The 20010-nt window shown below is 43.9% G+C and overlaps 2 protein-coding genes across 5 annotated transcripts in view; both read right to left on the reverse strand.

The window, feature by feature from the left end:
- The window catches only part of tspan17 (tetraspanin 17), a 16843-nt gene extending 13600 nt beyond the window's left edge, over positions 1-3243 (reverse strand). For both annotated transcript variants that reach the window (XM_031857923.1, XM_031857922.1), the window contains exon 1: positions 2666-3243. In XM_031857923.1, the coding sequence (XP_031713783.1) occupies positions 2666-2752 (87 nt within the window). In that variant the 5' untranslated portion in view covers positions 2753-3243. The remainder of the gene's footprint in view (positions 1-2665) is intronic.
- Positions 3244-4106: 863 nt separating this feature from the next.
- Positions 4107-20010, reverse strand: part of synpo (synaptopodin) — a 16927-nt gene continuing 1023 nt past the window's right edge. For 2 of the 3 annotated variants that reach the window (XM_031857975.1, XM_031857976.1), the window contains exons 2-4: positions 15903-17279; positions 9555-11629; positions 4107-7641 (exon numbers count right to left, since the gene is read on the reverse strand). In XM_031857975.1, coding sequence (XP_031713835.1) covers positions 6544-7641; positions 9555-11629; positions 15903-16071 — 3342 coding nt within the window. In that variant the 5' untranslated portion in view covers positions 16072-17279 and the 3' untranslated portion in view covers positions 4107-6543. Of the gene's footprint in view, positions 7642-9554; positions 11630-15902; positions 17280-18635; positions 19976-20010 lie in introns of those variants that run through there. The other variant, XM_031857978.1, reaches the window with a different exon arrangement.

Below are 20010 nucleotides of genomic sequence, written 5' to 3' on the forward strand. Positions count from 1 at the left end.
GAGAGAGAGAGAGAGAGAGAGAGAGAGAGAGAGAGAGAGAGAGAGATTGATTATCAACACTTGAGAAGATGCCTCCTTAAGCCAGCTGATCCCATTAACCTCAACTACCTAGCAGACAAACCAAGCTGCACGCTGCCTGGACAGACACAACATCACAAATACACGGGGAGGGTGTAGACCTACTCGAGTGTGACTGCCCCTTTTGTTGACTCGCTAACAAGCTGAACGTGGCCGGCCACTTTCCATTCTTTGGGGATATGATATCAACGGCGCTGCCATTTTGCATTCACGCTTAAAATCTGCAACATCAATGAAACAATTTGGCTGATTAATTACAACGGCGTGTTACTAAAAACAAGTTTTAGGACCAGAGTATATCTGACTGGAATGGAGAGAAGCTGGTCAACGCTATTACCTTGTATCCAGATACATCCAGATGTTGTGTAGACACAAATGACTCACCAGAAACACCGCACTAGTTTGCCTCCCTGTTCATATTTTGATTTAAATACATTTGTTTGTCATGTCAGCCTCCCTCTACACACTTTCGCTTTCTTCCAATGCGATCAGATATGCATACCGCGTATACGACACGTCGAAACATGAACCCCCCCGTCTATACCTCTAAATGTAGCTTGAGTAACGCGTCCACAAATAACTGCCTTCACACTTATTTACAGCTGTCCACCACCTGTGATGTGATAACCTAATGTGAGCAGTCACACTTAAAGCTGAAGATGGGCTAATGACACACCTGCATCCAACCAACTCAGCAGCTTGGTTGGAGCTTAACAAGCTCATAATTACAGCATGCAGAGCTTCGAAAAGAGTTCGGCATGCAGCTCAGGCAGGGGAAAAAAAAAAAAACGGATTAATTTGGGCGGATGTGTCTATTGTGAGGACGAGAGACGGTATGTTGTTCTTGGGTGAGAACGATCGGCTGTCAACGGCGAGCTCAGGCGCTGGGAGAACTTCACACAGTTTGTACTGCTGTGTTTTGGGTCTTATAAGCATTCTGTCTCAATTTCGGCAGCATTTTCAAGCCTGACAAGATCACTATGGGAAAGACAAATGGGTTGATTTGTGGAGAATAAACCCCATCTCTCTCTATTTCGGCAATGCGCTAGCTTGTCTGTCAAATCTGGTTTCGCGGCGCACAGACAAGAGGAGAACATCTTCCAGCAATTATTAACGGAAACAGCCAGCGAGCTGGAACTTGTTCTACTGCTTCAGAGAGAAAGAGAGAGAGAGCTCAGACAAGGGACTGTTAGCTCGGCCCGAGTGTCTAAACAGTGTGAAAGAACGCAATATGAGTCAGACACAACACTACGGCCCTATTTCCTGCATGATTGCTCAGCCCAATTGAATTCTCGAGCACCTTTCATTTGTGAGGCCAATTGTAAAATGAACTTGTGCATTGTTCTTTTAAAAAAAAACAAAAAAAACACACAACTCCTCTGGTCTGCGACATGTTCGGCAGTTCATATCACCTCAGTTTCTCTCTCACACACACAGACATGTCAAGAGATTATAGTGCGATACTCCCATGTTGAGGAATGAGGAGGGGGTGACGAAAGGAGGAGCGACAGGAGGGGATCCAGTTGCATGTGGATCCTATGTGCCCTGATGAGTCCATCAGAAGACGCGGAGGGGGGGGGGGGGGGGGGGGGGGGGGGACACAGACTCACCCCCCAGTCTTTGTTATTACCGTGCGTCTTTGTGCGTTAGTGGGTGTGTCAGTGAGAGAAACAATGCTGTCCCCACAGAGCCCGAGTACTATAGTGGTGGAGCAAGTGAAAAGAGGAGGGGGGGTATTCAGGTCCGTGTGGCCTTTTCCTTCCAACAGTGTGTGGGAAGACCCTCCGGAGCACACAGACACGCCATTCCTTCACCCACAGACACCATGATACACCAGATGGGTGAGGAGGGAGGGGTGAAGGAGACCGAACAGAGGAACTTTTCAGACTGAGGAGGGATAAATATGGAGGGGGGCATTGTGAAGGAGGCGTGGGCTTAATTTGCCAGTGGCCCCAACAATACAAATGGGATGCATGTCATTTCTCATAACACAATGGTACCAAACCTCACTTACCGAGACACTAACATCAGCGCAGCGTTTGTCTTATGTTAGTGTGCATCTCCACCAGCTACACTCAGAGATAATCAAACCATCATCAGACACTATAGTGAGCCAATGAAGTAGGCTATTTAAAGACACCTGTGATATTTGTGACTTAGCTGCTCGCCACTATTGTCCAAAGAGGCTATTTCAGAGTTACATGAAAGGAAAAGTTGCAGCATGAGGACAATAAAGAGAACGACTTGAGAATAAGTGGTCTGATAACTAATTCATATTTTAAAGTTATGACAAGAAAGTTTGAAAGAATTATATTACACCTGACTATTATTCTCACCAAAACAAAACTTAGTGACTTCCTCTCGGACAATTAAGTAGCGAAACAAGTTAATCTGTTCTGCCAGTTACGACACGTTAACAACAATGAAACCAGAAGAACAACATCAACAACAACAACACGTGGCAATTCATTTAATACTTTTCTGGAAACTTAAAGGAGCGGGTAACTCCAATGGTTACTCTAACAGTTACTAACGTCCAGCTAACTTTACCAGAACATTCAAACTTTACATTTTCACATTTACTTACCCAGAATAAAATGTTGAATCCAAACAAGAAGTACTTCACGCAGCAGCTGACTTCGGACTCTTTTAGATGATGGTGTTTTCTACTCATTCTTCCAGGGATAGTGGTGGCTAACTGCGAAGCTAACCAACGTCAGGTAGTTGACTAATACGGTCGGTACTTTAAAAGCGTGGCCAAAGCTGCAGTTCTTGATCGACCAGAGCCACGGTTAGCTGGCTCCATCAGCTAACGTCACACGACAGCGTTAAGTAAATCAAACATATGCGGTTAATAATTATCTTCTCCTCGCTTTGACCAGTAGATTGCTAGGCCAGCTAACTAGCTGGCAACTTCTCTGGTTAGCATTAGCAGCTAACAACAACAAATGCATGGACACTTATGGCAAAGACATTCGTCTGGCTGTTCGGTCGATATTCAAGTTGCCTGGGGTTGATTTCGTAGCGCACACGCCGGGAGACAGGTATCAAGCTGATGGCCTTTCAGCTAAACGTCTCCTCGATTATCTCTGTTCCCGCATCGTCCCTTGAAATCTTCATCCTTGTAGTTTTGTGCTGTAAAACAAGCCCCTGCTGTCAAAAGAGGAAACCACTGCACTAGAAACCCGCCCCTCACGAGCGCCCCCCTGTGTCTCGAGGACGGGTCTCCAAAAGGAGGACAGGAGTTATCTATAGCTTTACTTCCCTATATTTCAGGTTAATAGATGCGCAGGTGCAGCAGTTTTATGATTGAAACAATGCAAAATAGAGAAAAAAACAATCAACAATAGTGTTTTAATTACACGGTTCACAGACCAACGTGTTGTTAATGTTCCCGTCCACAGCAAATTAGTCATATAACAATATATTACTATACAATTATTTATCTTATGGACTAATGTATATTCTGCAACACAGTAAAAAAGAAAAAAAAGAAGAAGGAAAAGAGAGGAGTTGTGAAAGGGAAGCTGCTCAGCTTGTGAACACCAGCTCTCAAACCTGCTGCTATGATGTTAAAATCTATGTTTGGAATGACACTTATGATAAGGAGATATATTGAAATTGTATCTTCAATGTTTTTTCTTCATAGTTTTTGGCTTCATTTTAGTACTATGATGAATTCTTGAATAGAAAGAGAGACCGTAAGAGAATATATGAAATGCTTAATTTGAGAAACAGCTGCATGTACACAATCAGTTCAAACAGTGTCGCCTCATTTGAACTTCTGTCTGGAGTCCTACAGATGGCAGTCTATGAACCTGTGATACATTTAGTTTTATTTTCACCCTGAGGAGTTGCTGTAAGGGACATTGCAGCCACTTAACTATTACCTCGAATGTGTAGTAGGTTGCACTGACAGTGAAGCACGACATTAGCGTTAAAACCAAAGAAATACGTCCTTAAATGTGGTGATCTAGTATATGCAAGTACCTAACTTGTGAGCCAAAGGGTAGTCCTTATGCTGTAATTAAATACATCTAAGAAGTTTGTGTCGGTATTTATTAAAGTGACTGAAAATAGACAATTCATAATATCTCACTTTAACTACTAAACTGCATCAAGATATACTCATTTCACTACCATAAAGTTTTAATGGAGGGGCGGTTGAAGTGCATGACGGGGTCATGTAAGGACCAGATGAAATAAGAATCCTAGTGTGAGTGGCACTGTGCAGGATTACTGCGGTCCTAAATCTACTGCTGTCCTAAATTACTTTAATTGCTCCTTGTGTAGAATATGAATTAATTAGAAAAGCAAAAGACTAATTCAACAGTATAAATGTGTGGAGAAATGTGTTGTATATGAAATGATGTGCATTCCATGACATGATTCCAAATAATGTTTTATTTTTGTATTGTATATTTAAAAAAAGGAAATTACTACTTCAGCTTACAGTAATTTACCACAGTTTTCAGTCCAATGTGTTATGAAGTATATATGCAAAAAAAAGACAATACATTTTTCAAAGTTCACTTTTTATCATGCATTGATTTTCAAACATCATACAGTTTGAAATGAGAGGAAAAAAATGCTGTGTTGAAAAAAAAACATTTACCGCCCCCCCCATCCAAAATGAATAAGTACAATGATTATTTTCTGTGTTTGAGGATGTCAGCGGTGTTTAGTTTGTCCAGAGGCGCCCCGGGTTGAAACCAATCCATGACAGAAATAAGCTTAATCCTGCTGAAGGAGCCAGGTCACCGTGTAGCAGGTGTCCCTGTCACTCAAAAGACACACAGAAGTAAATATTTAGAAATGGGCTGATGCTTTTTGACCTTCATGTCAGTGGGTGGTGGGGGGGGGGTTGTGTGTGCTGGTTCAGGACTGGGCAAGAATCGAATGGTGTGAAAAGAAAGCCAATTGTGGTTTGGAGTCAGCAGTCGGGTTTACAGCTATAATTGCCACCATCACGTAAACATATTGAATCACGCAAGAATGTTCTCACTGTTGTTTATTTGCTTGTTATATTTTTGAATGACACGTTTGAGCAAATCAAGTTTTAAACAATGTCAATTCAACCGTTAAAATGGAATGAACATAAGTGCAAATCAAGTATAAAAAGAAACTTCAGAAGTCAAAGAGAATGTATTTAAAAGAGATATGTATGTATTTCAAATACAATCCATTGCTCTTATCCTTTTCCCACAAACACTAAGATTAATATGTTACAACATACGTCTAACTTTCTTTTCAACAACGTTTTGTTGTACCTTTTCTGACATACGCATTTGCTCCTGGACCTCATCCAACCAAGCCACTTTGTACACCAAGTACAGGCACAAAATATGTTCATTTGTCTCTCATGAAGGACATTACAGGCGGTCTGCCAAAGGCGAAAAAACAAAGGCATACAAACGTCGATCTCCAATATGAATATTACAATCAATATTTCATTACATTTGCACGTTGACAGCTAATATTTGTCCATTGAATTGTTCTCCAGCAATGTTTAAACCCTTTGAAATCTCCTGAATCATGGAAACAGTGTTTTGATTGAACTGGTGCGTCAATGCCTCACCGAACCTCCACTTAACTAATCATCTCTTCATCCTCTCGTCATTCTCTGTCTGTCTGTCTGTACAGCTCACATTCATTTTAGCAAATGCAGTACATAAAGCAACATATAACATACATAACAAACGCTGTTTATTGTTTTTGATTATTGCACTGATATAATTATACACATGATTTATTTCCAATTGAATAAAATGGATAATAAACTGTGGTGAATACTGTGTCCCTGTATGATAATGTGATAATGAGCATGTGTCCCACCTACCACTGTGTTTTTGTCATGGAAAAATGATGGAAACTCATTATTTACTGTATCGTTAGATTTCATCCTTTACTAATGCAATGAGAATGCCTTAAACAAAGTACTGCACAGTCCAATGAGCTACATATTTACACATTACTCATTCAATATGTCCTTTTCTATACCCTACTTTTAAAGTATCTTCCCATGTTGACTTGCATCAGACCAGCAAACATAATTATTATTCATTGATAACATTAAAAACTGATAAAACACCATTTAACTTGAACAATGGCTATGAGTGTATGTTTGTTGTGCAGGTGTAGAAAGTATAACATAACTGAAGTGAATTCTAATAACTTTGGTTACTGCATTTTGAGTGTTTTTGGTATTAAGAAAGCGTACAAGCCACAGCAACTGCGTTATGTAAAAGCTTGTTCTTGTCAGTCCTTACTATGAATGTGAGTCACATAAAATACTATTACTACCTTGATACAACATTTACCATTGTCCAGGATCAGTTTTCAAAGTTACAGAAAGGCATCTTCTCTTAGTCTGATGAAATGCAATCAGAAACTCTTTGGTTGATCCAATGCCCCAGAAGTCTATTCAAACTGAAATCATGCTGTGATGGCCTTCTTGTCACGCCCTCACAGGTCAGTGGAGACGGTGCTTCTCTTCACCCTCAGGCTACCGCCCCAGCCGCGGGGACAGGTGTTGTAGGAGTGCAAGCCAGGCGACCGGAGGCCCGAGTCTTCCGACTCAACAGAGGCATCAGAGTCGGTGAGGGAGCGAGTGTTGTAGAGCCTCACAGGGGAGCAGATCCTCTGCGTTGGGGTTGGAGGAGGGCTGGTGAATGTCGGGGACTGGGCGCCAAATGCCCGCGACTGGAAGGGGCTGATGGGTGGTTTGTGACAGTCGTAGCCATGGTGGGAATTTCCCAGAGGTGAGATGGGGAGGCTGTGACTGCTCAGTGCTCCAGGGGAGGGGCTGTTTTTACGTTTGGCTGCATTGATGATGTTCTTAGCCAGGAGGCGGTGGTTGGCTTTAGAGTCTGGGTTATTAACAATGGGGGACAAGCAGCGACTGTCTTTGGGCGGGGGAACGGGAGAGGTGGCAGAGGATGTGTACAGAGGTTTAGTGGCCTGGAAGGATAAACTGGTCTGAGAGAGTGCAGGAGACTGGGAACGAGAGCCCCAAGGAGGAGAGACAGGAGATGTGGCTGTAGATATTTGGGTTGGTCTGGAAGTAGGAACAAAGGAAATGGTGGAAGACAGGATATTTCGGCTCACCATAGGGGACTGGCATCTTGATCCCCAAGGAGGAGAGCGTGGAGATGTGGCTGTAGATGGTTGGGAGGGTCTGGATGCAGACATGGAGGTGACAGTGGAGGACTGGGTAAGATCGGTTACCATTGGGGACTGGCATCTTGAACCCCAAGGAGGAGAGCGTGGAGAGGTGGCTGTAGATGTTTGAGAGGGTCTGGATGTTGTAGTGGAGGTAACCGTGGATAACTGGATATTCTGACCGGCCATAGGGGATTGGCATCTTGTACCCCTGGGAGAGGATACAGGGGAAGTAACTGAGCGGCTAAAGATGGTGGTGGAGGGCCGATTGGTTTGGAGGCTGGGAGTCCAGGTCCCAGTGACGGGGCCCTCTGGGCTGCTGAAACGTCTGGTGAGGCTGGGCGTCCTGGTTGGCGTGGGAGTCTCACTGGGGGTTTCAACTGGGAAGGACTCTTTTGGTGTCTGTTGACAAATAATGTATTTTAGACTCTTGGAAACATACATTAAAAGTACAGCTTAGAAAATAGAAATGTTAGTATAATGTATAATAAATAAATGTCCTCATTAGGTTAATTCTAAGGTTTTGATTTTCCAATGACAAGATGTTTTGTTCTGCATAAAAATACAAAAGACCAACATTTTACAGTGAAACAGACGCTAAGCCTATTCAATAGGACACATTTTAATTATACTAAGTGAATTTGTTTTGATGACATAGTATCTATGTGTTACGTCTAAGCCCTAGTAGCATTTAGGTCATCTCTGTGTATTCCTTTCTCCTGGCTGCCAGCACACATAGGCCCGGCCCTTAGTGTCTCTCTCAGGTTACTGTCATCTGGCCGTCCTGAGGTGGCTAACCTTTACGGGGATATGAAGTTACTCGACTAAAGCAAGAGCAGCATTCCATCTTATGCATATAAAAATTAAGAGACAACTATCTCCACTGGTGATAATAATAGTCTTTGGCATTACAGACTGAACTGCTAGGCTCAGTGACCTGAGAATTTATGGTCTTTTAAGATTAATGTTACCGGTCACATCTCAAAAGTTCAGGGCATCTGTAACAGCATAAAGGTCAAGGGTCAAACCATTTGCCTGACGACAAACATGAACAAGGGGCAGGTCTTAACTCGAGCGCACATAACTAAAATTCTTGTTAAAGTGTGAAATATGTTGCTATGGCAAGCTGAAATATCCATTTAAATATAAATGTCACTTACTATGTTTCAAAATAGATCTGTAAAATGATCTATTAAACGGAGGCATTTATTAGTGTGTTGTGGTGATTGCAGTGATTGAAAGAAAGGCAGGAAAGTGAAATAACAAACACCAAAGAGTTAAACTAATAGTCAAAAGATGCCAGTGAAGTCAGGAAATGAGAAAAAGGAGGAAGAGGTCACAGCAGAGAGTTAGCATAAAGTTTTAATCACAGAAGGAAAGACTCTAACACACAAAAAAAATCAGTCATCACAGACAGGATAACAGCAGAAGAGAGCAGTGAATCAAAGTTTATGAAATTCAACAAACATAAACCCCTGCATTCTAAAACAACAGTGATTTATGATGTCCTGTGAAAAAACACCTCTGGAATCACTGCTTTAAGTCACGAAAAGAATACATATGTAAGTCCGTGATGCAAATTAGTATGCAGCCCGTAGTTTGAAACATCAAAGAATCTAAGTACACAACGTATATTTATGTAGAAAACGCTGGAAAGCAGAGTAAATTACCCTGAAGACATAAAGACATAAAAGGAGTTCTGTCGCTGCAACTTTCATGTCAGTGAGCAGCATTAAATTGCAAATCATAGATCATAATCAGTCTGTTAAAGTGCTTTGTGGAGCAGCATCCCCTGGTGCCCACAGAATTGGGAGACAAAGTGGAAAAAGTGTGAGGTTGTTTCTCATCATATTTTAAAACTTACCGAAACTGGATGTATTTTAGGGCTAACGTGCTTAGCAGCTTTGGGTATGGAATTTATCTGATTACATTAAGGCACATTTTAATTTTAACTATAGTAATTACTGCTGTTTATTTGTTTCCTACTGTCGAGAAAATATAATTAGAGATTCACTGAAGAATTAAGGTGTAATCACTTTGATAATTTTGTCAGGAACAGACAAGGTCTCGGCCTTACTGCAATTATTATTGCGTTTCTTACACAATCAATTTGCTTTCTGACACACGTGATACACATACAAATTTTCCACACCATTTAAAACCTACAATACAAGAGATAGCACTAGAAGAAGGCACGAGTTGAGCAAAAGAGTGCAGAAACCTGTCAAATGTAGCCCTATACTAAAAACGTTTAGTTTTCCAACCATCAGATTTAAACACATTTTCTAAAAATGGTACAGAGAGGGTCTCCACACCTGTGGCGCAATCCCTGCCTTCTTGGCAGAAAACGTGGGCCTTGGCGCCTGGAGCCCCGATGACCGAGGAGAGGACACTCGCTCCGGAGAAAAGGCCGCCATAGGAGAGCTGATCCTCGGCTCCCCATAGGCTGGATCTGGCCGATATTCTGCTCCTCCTCTTGTGGGGCTGAGAGGCAGCTGTGGAGACATACACTGGGCACTGTGAGAAGGAGGGTTATTAGGTAAAGAAGCCTTTCTAGAGAAAGACTGGGAAGACATCAGGTTCTTGGACTGTGGTGCTCCTCTGGGTAGGGTACTAATGGGGTCCTTGACTGGGTTAAGGATGAAGAGGGAAGAGGAAATATGGTAGGGCCGGTGCCTCGACAGGTCCATCTCTATCTGGGTGCAACCATTTTCCAAAGGAGGGGGCTCTGGAATTGGCTCTGGTGCTGCAGCTTTTTGCCTCGGTTTTTGCTTGACTGCTTGTTGGGCCTTCAGGTTTTCTGAAAGCTGAGCACTCATGTCAGAGTTTTTAGCAATGGCCTTGACCCTGCCGGGCATGTTTGATGGGAACACCCAAGATGGTGGCAGAGACATCGCGGGAGAAGGAGACCTAATTTGTCCTGCATTTTGCTTCTCAACAACGTATTTCTCCATCCTGGACTGACGCTTGACAAACAGCTCAGCCCCCTTTCCTGATACATTGGTGAGGGTCTGCTCTGGCCTGTGCTCTGCCCTTGGACGGGTCCTGGAGGTCTTGAGGCAGGAAGCCCACTCTGGAGCTCTTGCCTCCTCGGCCCTGTCCTCTTCATTGGCGAGGAAGTTGGAGGCCTCTGCCCCCAGCGCCAGCAACTCTTCCTCGGACGCTGGCTCAGGCACAGATCTATGTCCATGTTTCTTCCTGTCATCCACCCCTTGCACCAGAGAGAGCAGCTCAGGGTTCGGAGCTATCACTGTCTTCTCTTTGAATGTGAACATTGACTTCCTATTTCCCCTTCTAGCAGCACCCTCCTCAAGTATTCCTGTTTTGATTTGTGTTATCGGCTTCCTCTCTCCAGCAGGCTGAGGAACGAAGGTGGAAGGCTTTGGGGCTGGGGGAGGGCCATAATGGGGCATAGGTGGGTACTGAGTCACAGAAGACACAGGGAAATGGGGTGGTGTATTGAAGGAAGGAGACATAACGGGAGACATCGGAGGTGGACTGGAGTAGTAGGTCTGCGGAGGTTGGTTTGTAAAGGCCGGTAGAGGAGGTGTGGGATATGAAGGAGGCGGAGGTGGAGGTGAGAACGCCAATGGTTGAGGGGCAGAGAAAGTAGGGAGTGGAGGAGTGGCATAGGAAGGAGGAGGGGGAATTCCCATGACAGGGCTGACCGCCTCTGGGGACTGCACTGTCAGCGGCGAGAAAAAGGGCCTGGCAGTTCGATTGGCGATGGTGCTTGTCTGCTTTGATGTGGGCACAGACACCCTCTCAGTTCCAGAGGAACTCTGGCAGCCATTATGAAGCTTTCCGGGGGGAGCTGGCCCTGTGTGACCCCCATGTGTCTCTGCCTCCCCTTCATCATGTCCCATCAGAACTGGATCAGTATTATTACTTCCAGGGGGAATCTCATCCTTGATTTTGTCCTCATGGATTTTATCTCTTGCCTCTTCCTCTTCCTCCTGCTCCTCCTTGACAGGGAGGAAATGTCTCTCTTGGATAACAATGTCCTCCATGTCGTCTCCCTTGTGGAAATCCTTACCTGGTTCCTCCATGATATCACCTACTGAATGTACCCTCCCAGGGGGTGACAAGAGGGGCTTGGTTGCGCTATTCTTAAAGTTCAAGTCTCTATCCTTTTCCTCAGTGCTCCTCTCTGCCCATGTTAGTTTGTTAGATGAAGGGTCCGTTTTCACATTCTCAGCTCTGTCCCCCCCTGACCCCTCTCCACAGCTTTCGAGCGTGAAGGCGCTGACCCTCTGTTTGCGCCGGTTGAAGAGCTGCACGCCTCTGGAGCTGGAGTTGGAAGGGACGGTGAGCTGAGCAGCGATGATGTGACTTCTGACACGAGCCTCCTTCAGCTCCTTCTCCGACAAACTGGCGCTCCTGGTCAGATCTGGAGTGAAAGAGACAGTGAACAGCCTGATCAATGAGAGACAACACATGTGGAATTTTGTCTTTTTTTTCATAACAGAGATGTTTGATTAATGATAAAAGGGACCCTATATTTGGGAGACTTGCAATGTACTGCATGTACTGTTCCGTGTTCAAACTAAGACAACTCCCTCAACATCTAATTAAAACTCACCAAACCGCTTTTATGTACAAATAGAGAACCAGCAAGGACAAATTTTCAACAAGTCTGAGATTAAATATTCTCTTTAAAAACCCACATAATTGTTTCTGCACCATATGGTTTTGATTGCTCTTTACAGTCCTTTTGATTGTAACCAATCCAGCGAGAAAAATACGGCTTTGTGGACACTTGACTCAGCAGAGTGGAGCTGTAGACAAAGAACAGACGTAGGCAAAGGAAACATTTTGATAAGCCTGTTGACTAAAGTTAATGAAAAGATTTACGTCAGTGTGTCCCTCAGTACTAAAGAAGTTGCTGTTAATCATGTCTTACACTGATGTTGCAGGTTTGCCGATTGCCTTGAAAACATATAGCTGTGTTCAAATTGACAGTTTGTTTTTGAAGCTTAAGAGCTCCAGCAGGCAGCGGAGCTATTTCCTCTGCCATCTGCAGTAGTCCCTCCCTGAGCATTCCTCCACCGCTGAGAAAACTCCCTGTCTGAGCTTCCAACATGCCTTTGGTTTCTCTCTGTAGTTAATTTGTGCAATACTGCTGCACAAACCCTTAATAGACCATTTTTACAATCTACGGCTCCCAAAAATGACATCTTTCGACTGCTGTCTATAAACACACGATACAATCAAGTGTTCCCATCTAAAGTATAGTGACTACATCACGCTTCAAAGCTCACCAGAGGAAAATCAAAGCTGCATTTCAGAATAAAAACCTTCAGTTATAGATTCTCTGATGGACATTTTAAAGGAAAATAACTGGTGTTGGTGACACCCATTATTCGTCTTAATTTATGTAACTCTGACTGGTGGGAGATATTCAACGTCTCACTGTCACAGCCATAGACTCTCTCTTCATTTAATGAAGTGACGGATCCAGACAGCTACATTATTTGATCTAATTATGTGCCAATCACAATAATTATGTGTAAATCAATCACTTGTAAAGCTTTCCTATATAGAGCAAATTCTGCGTGCAGTTTTTCCTGGCACAGAGAATGAAGCTAACATGATCCGTCCCCCAGCAAAAAGGAATAATATGCGTCTGTCATTGATTTTTACAGACTTTCAGTCTGCCCTCACGGTAATTGAATTAACTCTTTGTATGTAACCCATGAGTTCCTTTTAACCTATCTAAAGTTCAATAGCAGACGTTTATTATATTATAATTGAATATACAAAGAGGAACTATAGGGGCAGTTTGGATGATAAACATTTGCAGTGCATTTAGATGCACAAAATGACACCCTTTGATGGTGACGGTGGTTATGTCTGCAATGCCATACATCAATGTCAGCTTAAACTATGGTAAATCCCTCAACTTGACACTGACAGATGAAAAGAGAACGTGACACTATTAGAGGGAGATATATCAACCACCTTACGTATTTGTGTCAGCAATATAATAAGGATAAAAGCGTGATCACACAACCTTTTAAACAAGCGGTCCTCTCACAGCTATTGGCATGAGCATAAATCACCTTCCTTTATAGGCTGCAGCAGAGAAGCTACCACACAGGTACTCACTGTATACTCAGCGCCTTTTATCATGGGTGGGGATACCACCACACGTCCCATTTTTTATTAGCCAATTTCACTTTTTATAATCCAGGGGCCACCTGGATACACCAGAGTCAGAGCAGTGAGGCTTGAAATGAACTGTCCCCTCACTGTGAACATCTACCTCTAGTGGGAGCCAGACTGGTCATCGAGTAGTGCATGCAGGTGATTCAAATCATGAAAAAAAAGTAATAGTGGAGTTTTTGTTTCATGTCTTACAGTGAATTTGATAGTAATGTGTAAAAAACGTTGATTATTATCTGATTAAATGACACCAACCACTTTCCAGTAATATGTAAACTAATGAATATGTTAATATTTAATCAATAAACGGAGATAAATCTAATGTTCTTTTTATATTACAGCTTATATTACAGATGTCATAAGGAGCAGATTACACAGAAAAAATCTCAAAGGACTTCGGTTATAACTTTTTGATTTATGAGGGGAAAAAGTCCCCTAAAGTTTATAGCAGAAGCCTTCCGTTACAAAAACAACACGCTGCTTCTCACAATAAGTCATATTTCTTGACAAGGCAGCCAATCACAAGTTGTTCCTCAGGTTTCTGTAAAATATCCCGAAGTTAACCGAAAGTTTAATTTATCTGGCTGGATCCAATTTAGTGCCTGATCCCTTACCTTTTTCATGTTCAAATTCAGAGCTCCGCTGTTTTCTTGTATGTCCACAAGAGTTTTCATTTGAACTGCGTCTGATAGCTTCACACCCCCTTTCTGTAGCGAGACACGGGGTCGGATTTCTCTTCCTCCGCGCTCCGGCACACAGACGGGCAGACAGGGAGGGAGGTGGTCCGTGTAGCTGGAGGCTGTGCTGTCTGTCATTCAGCCTCCAGCTCTGTTTCACTTTTTCAAATCACCCCCCCCTCCTCCAGGGTTTCCTACTAATTATAAAAACAGAGACATGCCTCTGAGAAAAGAGCTCAGGGCTTCTCTTGCGAAGGTATTGATGTTTTAGCAGTTGCACATAGACTGCACTTTGTTTTGACAGTTCTGGAGAAGTATCCAATCAATGGCGAGCATTGAGCAGCTTATCTCTGTCTAATGTCCTGTGATGGCAGGGAAGTGTCTGACCCTTGTTGCAGTCTTTGAAGTGGAAAGGGATACCGGCGATAAAAAATGTGTCTATGGATTAGATCACTGAGACTCCAGAGATCCAGCACCTGACCTCTGCTGCCCTCCATGTCTGTCTGGATACCGACATGTAAGTGTGTCTTTATCGTGCACTCTCTCCCCAACCGAGTGTCTGCCCTCCCTGAACCCTCCGGGGCCCTAAGCTCCAACCTGCAAGGTCAACATAGGAATTTCCTGTCCTCCAGCAGAGACAAAACTCAGCCCTCGGCAATGATGCAAGAGCCTCCGCATCTCTTTGAGCCCCCCACCCACACCTTCTCCTATAACTCATCCCTCTGCTCTCTGGCCCAGCCCCTCATCACTGCGTGGGTGAGAGCAAACGGCAAACTGCCCCCACAGCCGGAGGATTTAAATCAGGGGGCCAACCCGCATTTGTGTATCAAAGGTCAGATTACCCTGTCGGATGTTATCTTTTTCCGGGTGATGGCTGTGGGGTGAGTGGGATGACAGCACCGGCCCCCGTGGGTAATGTGTGAAGCGGTATGGAAAGACGAGGATTAACAGGGGTCCTGGGATCTTCCCCGACTGAATGTGACTCAGACTCTTAGTGGATCCCGTGGGGGGAATAAAAGACCAAGCTCTACTGCCTATACTATTACTTCTGTGTGTTATGGAAAGTCTCTGCAGAGGTGTAGTCCACTATTAACTGTGCCTCTGTGTTGTTTTTGGTGGTCCGTGCTCCATTTGAGGAAACTAATTAGTGAGTAATGAGTGATGGGAACAGTGTTGGAGGTGCAGAGGCTATAGATCTATATCGGGGACAGTTATCTGATTGCCATGACCTTCCTGTTAAACTTCTTCACAGCACAATGTATTTTACTGTCTTTGAAAACTGCATCTGACAGACTTGTCGCAGCACAGAGGTAATTATCCAGCCTTCCGGCTAAGTGTTGTTTCAGTGTTTTTACCATTTCTCCATTTAACAACAGAATGTTGTTGGTGTTATAGAGCGTGAGCTCGTGTTTTTTCTTACTTGCTGGGGGTTGACAGCTGTGAAAGTAAAAAGAAAAGTCTGAAGAAGTTTCCGAACAGCTTTTGCCACAGGTTAGCCCGATACTGTCAGTGGCTGTGTTGTATATTCAGACCGGCTTTTAGCAATGATGCATGATTGCATTTCCATTGCTGCTGGGGCAGCTTGCATTTTCAAGGCATGGAAACAGATGTTTCATAGAGAGCTTCACTGTGTCAAGTTGCACTGTGGAGGCAGGGCTAAAGCCTCACTGTAGCATTACGGCAGCGCTCCAAACAACCATCTGCAAACGTATTTGCAACTACATTTCTGTGTTATGAAGTAACAGGGAAGCAATACCCTTTCTTGCTGCTGCTCGGGCTCCCCAAATAAGGACAGCAAATGCCAGATAAACAAACACTTACTTGTTTTCCGGCTCATCTGTTCTTTGTTGAATCCTGCCGTCTCCCATGATGCATTGCACTCCGTCCCAGGAGTGTGCGTGTTGTCGGTTGCCTGGAGAGGTTTCCTCAGTCCTCCTGGACTCCAGCTCACTCCCCTCCTGATAGACGTATGTCCCTTCTCCATTTCCATCGCCACTCAAAGTAAAATGCTTCTGCTTGCAGCGGAAACAAAAGCCCTCGACAGGGGGATGTGTGAGTGTTTCGTTCCAGTCAGCTCAATCTTCTCTCCCGATAAGAGGAAACTGTCGGTGCAGTTGGAAGATGGAAGTTTTAGTCCTCACTGGCAGACAGTGGATATGTTTGCAAATACAAGAAAACAGACAAAAAAGGACAAGGAAAGGAGTAGCTCAGCTTTCCAAGTTTCTGCTTCCGGTCGTGGCTCCCCTTTCAGCAATAATCCTTCCACATGTTATCCTGTAGTCAGCCAGAATTTGACGGAAAAACTGCGCTCTCACTTTGGTCTTCATGAAGTATTATTCTCGAACTAACAGGACCTCCCAGGAGGGTCAAGCTCAGAGGTGCCTTGGACGAGTTCCCATGGACAACTGCCACGAAAATTGCACAAGTTTGTTGTGCTCTGTTGGAATTCTGGCAAACAGGGCTGAGAAACAGTCCAGTCTTCTCTATTTGCATTTCTCTAATACTCCTTCTTCTTCTTTCCCAGACGTTGCTCTTCCTCCTCTGCTATTTTGGTCACCAAAACATGCTTTTCGTCTGCGTCCCAATCTCCAGCTCGCAGATTATTTTTCTTTCGGAGAAAAGGATCTGCCCTTTATCTTGGAGTTCATAACTCCACAGTGACGTGAGGGGGAACTGTGTATATGGCAGCTTCCTGCTGTTAGGTGCATGTGAGGAATAACATTTCACTCTGGAAAGGTCATTCCAGAGACTGCTTTGTATTCAGCGCTCCAATCTATTCAATTAAAGTTGCTTTATTCTGGTGTTCTATGTTATTTCTTATACATTAAAGCCAGACTTAGCCTCTGAAGGCAGGATAATCAATTCCGCTGTTTTGTTTATCCACAAAACCACAATTGAGAAGGATAGTTCTTATATCTTCTGGTGGTAGTTTTGATTAATACTGAAATGCATCAGCACACTGGAGCTAAGAATGTGTCATGAGTGCAGTAATTATGTGGTTGGCAGCTGTGCCATTTGGATTTTCTTTTTGTTTGTTTTGCTGCTTGTAGAAAAGATTTGATAGCTGTGCTTGTTCACCCAGTTTGTAAAAAACTGTTTTAGTTTGGCGGACAAAGCTTCAGCTGTAGATAAATGGATGAAAGGCGGCTGTTCTTTATCCAGTATTCCTCACTGGGTCCATTTTCTGTCCAGAACCATCTGGAAAGAAAGAGAAATACACAGGTTAAGATTCAGTTTTGCAAACGTTTCGTCAATTGTGTTATTCAAATGTGACATTTGCAAAGACAAAAGCTGGATGTTGCATCGACCCACAAACAAACCGCAGCTTTGGCAAACAGCTGGTACACGAATCCTACTCGATATTCTATCGTCGCCCTCTCTGTAATGCCATGAGTTTCAACCCAATGCCTTGTACAGGATATAAAGTGTATAAGCAGTCCAAAAGATCCGTCTTTTGTGCCGAGTCTGCAGATTTTACAAATTGGAGTGGGTGACAAAGTGAAAGAAGTGTGGCTTAAAAAACACTTTAATATACTCCGTTTGGCTCATCTAATACTTTTAATGAACACTGGTTTACTTCCAAAAGGCTTATATCTCAACCTATACGTCCATTTTTGAGACAATGAAAGTCCAATTTTCTGTCTTCGAAGATAAAGATCAGCCCTCTGACTTTGAACTGCACTCAGGCTAAAAGAGTGGAAAAGGAAATGAGGAGACGCCTTTATAAAAGTCTGAACGCGATAAACTCAGTGTTGTCTCCAAAGACAGAAGGTCACAATTCGCTTTCGCTATAAGGTTGGAAATGTGTATTAAACCTGTCAAAAAATGAGCTTCATCTCTACCTCGGGGTCTGTGATGTGATGCAGAACGGTGAGAAAGTGAATGGCGGATTTCAAGATTTCTACGTAGAAGAGACAAAGACAAAAATGTCCAACAGTGACATCTTTTGCATCCCTCCTTATAGGATAAAGCATTTCCTTAGATCCGCAGTGTCATGTTCCCACTTCAAAGCTAATAGTACCCACCAAACCAGTGTTTGCATGTCCTTTTCCATGCTCAGACTTGCCTCTCCTGGAAGCTGATCACGATTGCATTTGTGTTTGCTCGTGAATCACCCCTGTAGCACTCAGGAGTGGGAGGTCTGTGCAGAGAACTACACACATAATCATTACTTCTGAAATTCCTGCGGGGCACAGCAACCACGCTCGCATTCATCTTCTCTGAAGGTGCGCAAGTGCCATTAACTTGTTTGCATCCCTTAAAGATCGAGTTTTGTGGAGACAGGTCCCCCTGACATGACAGCTGAGTCATGACTCAGCTGTGGGAGGACTGCTCATCGGCCCTTGAAGACAATCAACCCAAACACAGCACTGCCCCACCTCCCTGAAAAAGAAAGAAAAACCCTTTCGTTTACTGGCGCGATCGTGTCAAGTGAGAAGAGATGAAGGCCGGTATTGTTTAGACACACTGACAACAGCTCTTTGATTCCCCCAGAAGTGTTCGGTTCTATCTGGATCTCATTTGGAGGCTGACATTGTCCTTGTGAATTAGCACCTCGTCTTGCTACATTTCCTTGATTCAAAGCTGTCTTCGTGGTTCCAAGATGTCATGTTTGCTGTAATCAATGAGAAGAGAGGTGAGCACAGGTCTGACTGAAACATGGTTTGATTACTTCTCTTTGATTCAGTCTGCAAACATTTATTAACTCCCAGAAAAAGAACAGATGTAGCACTAGCAGAGATGCAGACATGGCAAAAGAAAACCTCACACACGGACATATGGGCTCTTGAAGTCCTCGTCTTCCACGATCTACCGTCCAATTGCCTTGAAGTTCACAAAGTATTTCACAGCGCCCACCTGTTCAGCTCCGGTCCCATCCTCACACAGTTTTCCTGTGCCACTCATTGACCTCCACGATTAGAGCCACGGATATCTTTTCCAGTCCTGCCCGTTGGCCACTTTAGTGTGTAATCGCAGAGTTCCTGTACATCGTCAACATTAATGATGGATACATACGCTGACGGCAAATTTCCCACCACTCTCTGCGGCATGCCTCGCTCAAAATAAATGTCCTTGGCAGCCATACAAACCACAATCATTTGTCTCTCACGGACGATGTCATGTACATTTATTACACATCTGCATCAATAGCTAACATGTAGACAGCATGTCATCCACCTAATAACTCATACACTGGATGCATTTTCACCTCAGGTATGGCATCTGTACATCATCAGTTGCTCTGGGCGTACATGTGTTGAGGTATGTGAGATGTGTGGATGGCAGGTGAGCGTGCATTTCACCTACTGTAAGACTTGCAAGTGTATCAGTTACACAGCTTTTAATGAGGCATCTGGTCACGATGTTGACTGGCAAGCCTTTAGGATTGAATCCCTTTGGGGCAGAGCTGCTGTGTGTCTGTTATCTCTTTCCTTTTTGCCTGGATCCCTTACAGTTTGGCAAGCAAAAAAATCATTCAGCCGTGAATGCTAAAGGCTTTAGCAGGGCCCTTTGCTCTGTCTCTCGCGTGCGCGCGCCTGCTCAGACAAAGAACTATTCAAGGGCCCTCGTAGCACTACAAAATAATTTTGGGTAGTGCTCCAAAGTTGGCATTCCTGGGTCATAATTCCTCGGGAGGCTGCGATAGTCAACATGCCTCGGCCTGTGCTGGCTGTTGAGTGACATCTAACACCCTGCAAGACACAGACTCCAATAAAAGTCACAAATGTCTTCTTCTCTCTGTTTCCCTTTCCTCTTTTAGGAATCTTGCAAAGTCCTGTCATAAATCATGCAGCGGAAAACCTTTTTTCATGCGGAGCCCATCCTCTCAGAGTCACAGGTGGGGAACTTCAAGAGGAAAGATAAATACTTAGGTAGGTGTGTATGATCTAGTGCCAAGGGAGTAAGGGGGGGGGGGGGGGGGGGGGGG

The sequence above is a fragment of the Anarrhichthys ocellatus genome, unplaced genomic scaffold, assembly GCF_004355925.1.
Source record: "Anarrhichthys ocellatus isolate YVR2014 unplaced genomic scaffold, GSC_Weel_1.0 scaffold19, whole genome shotgun sequence".
NCBI classification, from domain to species: domain Eukaryota; kingdom Metazoa; phylum Chordata; class Actinopteri; order Perciformes; family Anarhichadidae; genus Anarrhichthys; species Anarrhichthys ocellatus.